The sequence below is a fragment of the Oryza glaberrima genome, chromosome 4 (genome assembly GCF_000147395.1).
Source record: "Oryza glaberrima chromosome 4, OglaRS2, whole genome shotgun sequence".
Classification (NCBI taxonomy): Eukaryota; Viridiplantae; Streptophyta; class Magnoliopsida; order Poales; family Poaceae; genus Oryza; species Oryza glaberrima.
The window spans coordinates 29248919-29258779 of record NC_068329.1 but is presented as its reverse complement, the minus strand read 5'-3'; the positions used below and the strand labels follow the sequence as shown (position 1 = coordinate 29258779).

The 9861-nt window shown below is 52.3% G+C and overlaps 1 protein-coding gene across 3 annotated transcripts; it reads right to left on the bottom strand.

The window, feature by feature from the left end:
- Positions 1–5796: 5796 nt before the first annotated feature.
- Positions 5797–9335, bottom strand: LOC127771154 (APETALA2-like protein 5). Of its 3 annotated transcripts, none has more exons than XM_052296992.1 (10): positions 8377–9335; positions 8056–8081; positions 7864–7898; positions 7662–7749; positions 7400–7545; positions 7256–7300; positions 7018–7109; positions 6719–6921; positions 6540–6623; positions 5797–6424 (listed from the first exon to the last, which is right to left on the bottom strand). In XM_052296992.1, the coding sequence occupies exons 1-10, from the start codon at positions 8747–8749 to the stop codon at positions 6143–6145; spliced, it is 1374 nt and encodes a 457-aa protein (XP_052152952.1). In that variant the 5' UTR covers positions 8750–9335; the 3' UTR covers positions 5797–6142. The 3 variants fall into 3 exon arrangements, with proteins under 3 accessions (XP_052152952.1, XP_052152951.1, XP_052152950.1); XM_052296991.1 differs by having other exon boundaries at positions 6719–6918; positions 7868–7898; positions 8377–9334; XM_052296990.1 differs by having other exon boundaries at positions 7868–7898; positions 8377–9328.
- Positions 9336–9861: the final 526 nt, after the last annotated feature.

Below are 9861 nucleotides of genomic sequence, written 5' to 3'. Positions count from 1 at the left end.
TAGATCCTTGCAATGACACATGTACCAGCGGATACTGATGCCGCGTATTGGCTCACTGGCCTGTGGACCCGGGGCTCAAATTTAGCCCTTTCTCGGATTTTAGCTATCCGTATGCGCGGTGAATCCTGTGATGCTGTGATGAAAAGTCGTTTTAGCTCGAGAGTGTTTGCCTAAGTTTGGGGCTTTTAAGTGTCGGCGGTGCCGTTGGACAAGAGTAGAATGGAGTGCAATAGCAGCATTGCACTCCCCATTAAATTACTGCTCCTGTTGTCCCCATAAGTACAGGAGTATCTTGTGATTCCAGCAAGTTATGACAATAATTACCTGTTTTTTGTCCAGGAGAGTTCATTGCCAGCTTGCCACAGTACAAAATGATTTTCGTGAGCACATTCATCAATAGTGTAGAGAAGGGATCAGTGATGACAGAAGAATACTAGTTGTTGGCACATATAGTACTACCGCTACTACAATGGTTTGCTTAGTGATTAATTACATGGATATTGGATAACTAACCTGAGAGTGGATAGGACCTGCAGCAGTGGCCCATAAGGAGGGCGTGCATCAGTGGCATCGACCACCGTCAGCTTAGAACGTTTGTGTGGTTTACCCACCTAAATGATTGGCACTTATCACATGTATTAATGGTTTGATGCATGAATCAAGGGCCAGCGGATTGAAAGTACGGACAACTTGTTTGTGATACTTACGTTGGAAGTGTACACCTCAAGCTAGTGTGACATCGGTTCATCAATCCATCTGTCGGGCTGTCTTGCGCACCGCCAGGAGGAAAGATTGCCAGCTATGTTCCTAAAGCGACACATATTTGCTGCACGATAAATTTAGCGTCATATACCAGTCAGTGGCATCAATCTTAATTCACAGTCCACAAGCCAACAGATCTGTGAAATGGATCGGTCAGTGTCTCAGTGGCTGATTACTTCAACGATTTGCTCCACGCAGATGCAGTCAAACGCTAATTTGACAGTCTGCTGTAACGGTCGTTGGACAGATCGCAGAGGTGACAAGTGGGGTTCCATGCAGCGCAGTGCAGTACCACGGACAAGCCTTTTCTCTGAAGCAAAATGTGAAGAAAAGTAACCCGTTGAGAAGAGAAGAAGAATTTACTTCGAGTAAAAGGCTGAGCTGAACATCCAGGTCCAGTCCATGCAGGCTGGCCCGGTGCCAATCTGCTGGACCACCAGCCCATAGCCAAACCAAGCTAAGTAGACTTTTGGGTCCACCGGTCCATCCCGCCTCATCCGTGGAGTCACGTGTCCTCATCGCTCGCCCCATGCTGCAATTGCGGCCCTGTCCCGGGTTTGATGGGCCAATCGCGCGGGCGCGCATGGGTCGCCGACCGCCGCGTCGCGCGTTGCGGGTGGGCTCCGTGCCCGTGCCGCCGCGACGACGATCTCCTCGGTGGCGGCGTCTCCGCCTGTCGTACGCGTGATGCCGCGCGCGCGGAGCCGAACAAGTAAACAACCGATCGGTCCGCATCAACCGCCGTCGATCGGTGAGACGGTGAGTACGTAATCCAAGTGATGCACGGGCCGTATGCACGCGTGCTGTGCCGATCATATGTATACGCCCCAGAAAAATGAGTTCATCCGTGAAGCGGCGGCGGCGGCGGCGGCTTGGAACGACACACGTCCCATTCTTGCGTCATTACAATCGGTGTGTTGATTATGCCGTCGGCTTCACAGCTCACACAAGTCGCCCATGTACGCCTCAGGGTCATCTCACGCGCACTTGTGCCCGTGCTAAAGACAAGTTCTTCGATCGTCGGTGGTGCCAAAGTCTAAGCTTGCACGACGGTTCTACAGGAGATTAGTGCCGCCCGGCCGGCCTGGAACCACAATTTCAAGGGGGCTTGCTCGGACAATTATACTTGGCATTATTGATTATGGCTCAAGAGTACTATACATCATATAGATACGGCGTCATAACAGGTCATTGGATGGAAACGAATTAGGCATGCGGGTACAGCGTGTGTACTTCCTCCACTATCCGTGAAGTGGAAGTCAATTTCTGCAAGATTTCCATTTACCTATAGCTAGGTAGCACTACTAACTACTCCAGTACAGCAAGCCGTCCTAAACTCGTATCAAAACGTCCAAACTTCAGCTGATTTTCGTGGAAATTCTGTTTCATCAGCAGTTCCGTTTTAACCCCTGCTCGTCGACTGCCTGCCGGGCCAAGCAAGCAACACCAATTCGATCGAGGCAACACACAACACGACACGAGACGGTGGCGCGTCGCGGGCGATGGGCGATAGACGGATGGGAAGAGCATCGGAGCGCATGCTAGGTCGTAGCAGCAGTACGTAGTACTACTCGTCGTAGCCAGTGAGACAGCGCGACGCGCGAGAGAGGTGGTGGTGGTGGCGTCCGTGCGGAGCCAGTCTCACGTCGCCATCGCGCACTGGCGCCAGATCTGGACCGGACGGGCGGGGGCGCGGCAGAAAAAAAAGAATACGATATACAATGCGACCAATCGATCGATCGGGAGCGGCTTTTGCTGGTGAATAGCTGCGCGTCGGTGCCCACTTTCCCTTTGGGGAAGGTCGGGGCAGGCCGTGAACAGGACCGACGACGCGAGCCACCGACCGACCGGCCGTCCTTCCTTCCCTTCCTTCCTCCTCTCTCCTTCCCTCCAGGGAAATCCACCACTACTACTCCCGACTATTCTACCGGCAAAAAGTGAATCTAGCTAGTAGTGGTACCTAAGCTACCGGCCGTGGCTGCATGTATTGGCCTAGATAGCTAGCTGCAATGTAGCGATGAGCCGATGCGTGTAACGCTGCCCTGTGCGTGCGTGCGTGCTTCCCGGTCTCCGCACCTTTGTGCTTACCTTTTTCCTTCGTCCATGTAGCACGCACGTCGACCCGTCGTTGCATGCTGGTCTCGTGCGTGTGCTTCAGCAGCTGACGTACGAGTCGATCGATCAGCTCCGCGCTCGCTTGATATTTCCGGTGGCCGGCACGCTGGGGCCCTACGTTGCACAGTTCCACGCAGCAGGGGATGCCGAGAGCGCCCGGGCCGTCGAGTGGAAGCATCGATCATGCGGCCCGAGGGGGGCATTTTTGCCGGGGAGAGGAGGGCCTGCAGCCGCGCGCGCACAGTGCGCGCACTCGCAGCTGCTCATGTCTCGCTACTCGCTAGCGACGCCCCGCGCGCGCGTCGTGGGGTCTCACGCTCGTACGTACGCGCTCGCGCGCGCGCGCCATCGGGTGGTTTCAGCTAGTTTCGTCCCGTGAAACCGAGTACGGCCGCCCGCGCCGAGACCCCACGCGGCCACGCCTTGCCGGCCGAGACGTATCCATTGTGGCACTTATCCTTTTACTCGATCGACCGTGCAAGGAAACCACTTGCAACGGCCATTGATGAAGAGAGATTTAGTTGCCTGTATGGTATGCATGCCGTTTTTTGTCATGAGCTTAGTGAGGATAAGCTCATGGATCATGTGGGCCTAAATGTGATATAGTACAGGAGTTTCTTCGCGGATATATCAAGAGTTCAATACCATTTGCGCAGATTATTTCTTGTAGCCACACATATTAATTGAGAGCCTGCATGATGCATATGCCATCGATCGTTTTCTAGCTGCATGCAGACCCAGGTCCGCGAGTCGCAAGGGGACAAGAGGAAAATTTTCTTTCCCCCTGCTATTGCACAACAGTTATAGTGGCTAGTAGAAATGCATAGAACGCATGTGCATGGCACCCTCGCGAGCTGGCCCCTAGCAAAGCTTACACAAGAAAAGCTACAAGACACTTGCGAACAAGTCACGACGACTAGTCCTGATTGTTGCTTCGGTTAGACGTACTACGTCCCTACTTACTAAGAATGATGCTGAACACGCAGCCAATTAATCCTGCCTTGTCCTTGTCATATATCTGATGCTAGCAATCGGCTGAACCACCGCTCGATCGCATTGCATTTTTTTTCATAGATTGCCACAAACATGCACACGGCACGGAAACTCAAGGGATCCATCAGGAGGCACCCCTGTTCATCAATACACACAAGCGAAATCTAGAACGAACACCAAAACGATTTCTGACAAGCTCTTTCCTGCCCATCCACTGCGAACGATAAAAACCAGGACCAAGTCCTGAACGAGGAACAGGTGGACGAAGTGAGGTGAAAGTGACCAAGCGTCTGATGACTGATGAGATCTGGTGCTAGCAATAAGAGCAAGTTCAATAGTGTAGCCAACTACTAGCTCCAATTCATTTATAGCCAATTTAATAGCTCATTCATATAATAGTTACACACTACACTATTAATACCTAGTCCCACCTGTCATAGACACACTGTGTTTTGGAGTCCGTGCTACAGCTGGCTATAAATCTGTAGCCCGCTGCTCTTCTCTCTCCTGATTTATCTTTTTAAAATATGTTTGCAGCTGGATTGTAGTCTGTTAGACTGAAAACGCCCAATGCGCTCGCCTGGTTGGTTGCCGGTGAGAGGCAGCTAAGGTAAAGCTTAGCTCCAGGGGGCGAACTGATTCGGAGAGCCGAGGAGAGCGACACGGCATCGGATGAGACCACACTAACTTGTTTTTTACCGCGAGAGGTTGGCTCTCATGGTCATGGCCCAGCCAGTGGCTGGCCCAGCTCGCTTTTGTGAACCAGTCGCATACATACACATGCTTGCCTTGCTTGATGCCCGGTTGCTGCTGATGCTACCCTGCACTGCACTGCACTGCACTTCACTCTCTCTCTCATCTCGCCCCACACACATTCAATTATTGCAATGCCCAAATTAGAAACAAGGAATCCCCTTTCTCTAGCAAAATGTTACGCCCACTTGCATCTATGCCCCGGCACTATTCTCTTCTCTTCTTTTTCAGGGAGGTGCATAGGCAACACATTTTAAAGCATCTCCAAGGATATAAAAAAGCGAGCGGAAAAGAGATACATGCATCTGCTTATTCCTCTTTTTCTCTTTTCTATTCGGGAAATCTCATGATAACATTTTTGTTTTCGCAACAAGCAACAGCAACCTAAAGATCCGTACCTTATCAAATGATCAAGCACAACCGTACGTGGTGGGTCTATATACATTGATTCATTTTTTTTTCTTTTTGGAAGATTGCTATTTAATCACGCTTTGAATTCAATTCCAACAAGTCCAGATGACTGTTGGTTGTCTACTTGTCTTCGAGATGTTAGATATGTGTGCAAGTAACCCAACACTATGAAATTAAGAGATTATTAGGAAGATTCTGCAAGGAACAGTTCGATTTTTCTTTTCTTGCATTGCAGATAGGGCCCACATATCTGATTCCTGTTGGTATAGGATACCAAACGCAGTCGTATGTCTTTTTTAATTTAGAAGACCAAGCACCATAAAACATCTCTTCTTAGAGGGAGAAAAGAAAGAACATTACTTTAGTACCAACATCTAGAAGGACGAATACTTCTATATGCTCCACATCTCGGCAGTTACGTTTCTTGGAAAGCAAAGAGCCAAAGCTTAAATAGTTGACATATATGTTAATCTGATCGTCTCTTTTGATGATGATAGATTACATGACAGTAGTAGTAGCGTAAAGCTAGCACTCCGTAGGATTTATAAAGCGATGAGTAGTAGAAACCGTGGGTGTTTAAGGATGCTTACTAGAGGGCAAGTGTTGTCGGCCAAGCGGAGGTGCATGGAGCAAATTTTCCCGAATCATGGTCATCATGCAGTGAATGATGCAACATGAGACCGAACAAAATGAGCTGTGATGTTGACACCCAGAGTCATCGTTGTTGGCCATGGTGAAAGAAAAGAAGGAAAGAAAGCGAGCGAAACGGCAAAAGATAGATACTCCTACACTGCTTGAGGCGACGCTTGGCCAATCTCTCTCGCCTTCTAGGGAGCTCCTCATTTACATGCCCACTTGTGTCCCATTCATGATCAGATCCATCTCATTCTCGCTCGCCCAATCAAGAAACAGAGAAGAAGAAAGAGAGAAAAAAAAAAGGTAGAGCAAAAGAATAGCATCCAGCTCTTGTTCTTGCTGGTAAATCTGCATTGAGTTTTTCCCTGCGTCAGTGACACACACCTCTCTCTCTCTCCATCGATCTTTGCCATGATCGATCGACGAGGAGACGATGAATGCAGCGATCTTGAATTTTAAATCTTTGATCATCTTAGGTGGGCCGGGTCAGGGAATGGAACCCGTTCTTCTGCAGCCAGGTTGAGGCTTGCGTCGCAATGTAGGGAGGGAATCGTGATGATGCTGCAGCTGCTGTAGCTGTTGCGGCGGCCGCGGCGTTGGTCGGCGGCGGCGGCGGGTGCGGCGGCAGCGGCCAGCTCATGCCGCCGGCGTTGCCCCACCCCTGCTGCTGCTGGGGAGGCCAGTGCCCGGCCATGCCTGCGCCGATCGTCAGTGACAGGCCTCCCGCTGTCCCCGGATCACCATTGCTCAAGAACTAGCAGCACAGACATCAAGAATTCATCAGCTCACGGATACCGGTGAAACCAAACGCGAGAAATTCAGCAGCAAATGGAGCGAAGTGGAGTGGAGTTGTATAGTGAGCTACCCACTTGGTGATGATGCCTGGGACTGAATGGCAGGTGGGTGACCTGCAGGACCGGAGGCATCTGGGGATGGTTCGAGTTCTGGTCGAACTAGACAAGAAAACGAGGAATTTTTAAGCCTTTTTATTACGTGATGAGAAGACAATCGGCTGATGCGGAAAGCAAAGTCCCCATTCTTTTTTTACCTTAGCTTTGGTGCTCCTCGCCGCCGCCGTTTGCCAGTCAAGGTCGAACGCCATAGGGACGCGCTGGTCGGAGCCCGCGCCACCGCCACCGCCGCCGGTGATCTCGTCGTCCCCGCCACCGTCAACGTTGCCCCTCTTGGAGCCCGCCGAGCTCCCAAGCGAGAGGTCCAGGTTGTGCTCGGCGGCATCACCCGTGGCCGCTGCTGCAAAACAGTGACAGATTTTGTCCGGATGAGCAGTCACAACTCACAAACGAACAGCCTAGCCATGAGCAGTAAGCGCACACATGACACACCCACCCGGCGGCTCGAACTCCCCGGCGTAAATGCTTGGATCGAAGTTCGTCACCGCATCCTTGCCATTGCACTTGATGGCAGCGCGGTCGTACGCCCTGTGGCCAAGAGACAAGAAACATCAATCACCATCACCGCTCGCCCATCTAACCCAGAAGCGTAAACTCGCAAACGGCGCAGCAGCCACACTCGACATTCAACAACAATGGCCGCGCGCGCGCACAGTGCGGCCCAATAATTTTACCTGGCAGCTTCCTCCTCGGTGTCGAACAGCCCCAAGTAGACGTACCTGCAGTGCACCAAAAACCCACAAGATGATTTACGGGAGATTGCCCAAGAACGAACGATCGAACGAAAGAGGAAGAAACGGTGATCGATTAGGACATACTTCTTGCCGAGGAATTGGCCCATCCGAGCCTCCCATCTCCCGCACTTGTGGAGCGTCACGCCCCTGTACTTGGAGCTTCCCCGGGGGAACCCCGTGCTCTGCCGCCGGAGCACGTGGACGAACTCCTCCTTGGTCAGGTTGCTCATCTGCAATGATCCCGTTAATCTTGCAGCTACAGTAATAGTAGTATGATCTAACGAAACCGTGGCGACTCATGAAAAGAAAGGAAAGTTCATGTAATAATAATCGATCGCGCTCTCACCTGCTTCAGGTCATCCTCGTAATCCTCCAAGCTGAAATTGATGTCGGCCTCCACGCCGCGGAACTTGATCGCCGCCCGATCGTACGCCCTGCGATTGGGAAATGAACATAACAAAAAAGATTAGAATTTTGACAGCGCCGGATTCGATTGGGCGAGCAGGGAATAGAAGTCAGCGATTGGAAGACGAGGAATTGAGTCCAACCTACCGAGCCGCCGCATGAGCAGTGTCAAATCCGCCTGCAAATTCAGTCGTCACAAAGGCAGCCATTGTGAGGAATCGAAACCGCGCCGATAGAGAAAAAACGGCTCCAATTGGCGAGCCAATCGTGGAGGCCGCTTGTAGCAGTTCCCAAGTATGGGGGGTATGGACAAGATGGACATGAATGAAACTTACCCAAATAGACCTGCTTGCCACAATCCCTGCATTGCACAAAAGGATGAGAGGAGAGAGAGAAGACAAGAAGATGGTGAGTGATGAGAGAAGAGAAGAGAGAGAGAGAGAGGAGAGAGTATGGCAAGAATAACTTGATAAGATGTTGCTATGAAAGGTAAAAGGAGCAGAAGCAAGAAATGCCCAAAACAAGACGAATCCAATACCAAACCCGTCCATGCTGCTCTTCTTTTGCTCCCCTTTGCCTCTCTCTCTCTCCTTCTTCCTCCTTCGTTGAGCTCTCGAAAATGGAAAGAACGAGCAGGAGGGGACGAGGATGCTTACCATATGTGCGATTCCCATCGCCCGGTGCGGCGGTAGAACGTGACGCCGCGGTACTGCGAGCTGCGCGACCGCGGCCCGCGCCGGCTCTTCTTGGACACCGCCGCCGACGCCGCCGGCCCCGTTGCAGCGACCGGCGGGGCGGCTCCGGCCAGGCGGAGCCACCCGGCGCGCGCGTTCCCGGGGGCGGGGTCGCCGCCGCCGCCCGGGACGGCCGGAGGGAAGAACTGGCGCGTGACGACAACCACAGCGGCCGAGTCGTCGTCGGCGTCGTCGGGTATCTCGACGACGGCGGCGGCCGAGGACGAGGAGGCGCCGGAGTCGTCGGCGGACGGCGACAGCGGCGGCGGCGCGGCCTCGGCCGCCGGCGAGTCATTGAGGTCCCACATGGCGTCGCCCTTCCCCCTTCGGTGAGATGCCTCTGCCTCGCCTCCTCCGTCCTCCCCCTTGTTGGGTCTTGGACTCTTGGCACTGCAGGAGATAGAAAGAAAAAAAGGAAGAGAAGAGAGAGAGAGAGAGAGAGAGAGAGCAAGGAGAAGCAGAGAAAAGAAAGAGAGAGGGTAGCAGCAGCTGTTGCCTTGTTGGGCTATGCAAGTACTTTCTCTTTTGCCTATCTATCTCGTTGGCAAAGCCGCTGCTAACCTAGGAGGAGAGCAGAGGACGCGAAAAGCAGGGGAGGTTGTGGGTGTGGGTGTGGGTGTGGGTGTGGCCTTGCTGCTGCTGCTGCGCATTGCGCCCGAGCGATTGGGGGGAGATGGAATGGAGAGAACGTAGTAAAGGGGGAATCGTGGTGGACGCGCGGTTATAAAAGCGCGGCGTCATCGCGTGTTTCTCCGTAAGCAGAGGGGCAAAAAATTACACATGTTTTTAGTAGCAAACCTTAGCCGACCGAACGGGGGACCCTGATCGGGGGAGGGGGGCGGCCGTGGGTTTTCGCGCTTGGATTCGATTCGATTGCTTGTCTTCTCGCGTCTTCTCCTTTTGGTGGCGGCACGAGGGGGGGAGGGGCCGCCCTTGCCCTTACCTTGGTCTGCACTGCACTACACTACACTGCAGCCAGGGAGGGACGGGGCCTTTGCTTTGCTTCTTCGCTTTACCGTTCGTCCGTCCTAGCTTTGGGTCTGTGGGCGCCCGGGCTCCGCCGCAGCACCGCCCGGATGGACTGTCACGTGTACTCTTGCTATTCGGGATGCACCATCGTAGTAGTATAAACGGTAGCTCAACCTCGGTACCACGTACCCAGGTTTTAACGAGCAAGTCTATATAATTAGATAGAGTAATTGAGAAACATGAGATTAAATAGCTACTATCTCTGTCACAAAATTTATTTAGTAATCTGAGACCCAACCTAGGACATGTCTAGATACATTGTATTAGGATAAGGTCTTATCCCATACTAGATTGTTACATTATAGGATGGAGGAAGTATAAAAACAGAACAGACTTACTACGTGTAGGAAAAAACGTGGAAAGAGAATGACTCCATTT

What these genes read in the sequence shown, in the direction of transcription:
- LOC127771154 (XM_052296990.1), bottom strand. Translation starts at nt 8,762, where the DNA reads ATGTGGGACCTCAATGACTCGCCGGCGGCCGAGGCCGCGCCGCCGCCG. An exon ending in CGATGGGAATCGCACATATG is followed by an intron (nt 8,082 to 8,376) that starts GTAAGCATCCTC and finishes TGTGCAATGCAG; the next exon opens with GGATTGTGGCAAGCAGGTCT. An exon ending in GGCCAATTCCTCGGCAAGAA is followed by an intron (nt 7,301 to 7,399) that starts GTATGTCCTAAT and finishes GGTGCACTGCAG; the next exon opens with GTACGTCTACTTGGGGCTGT.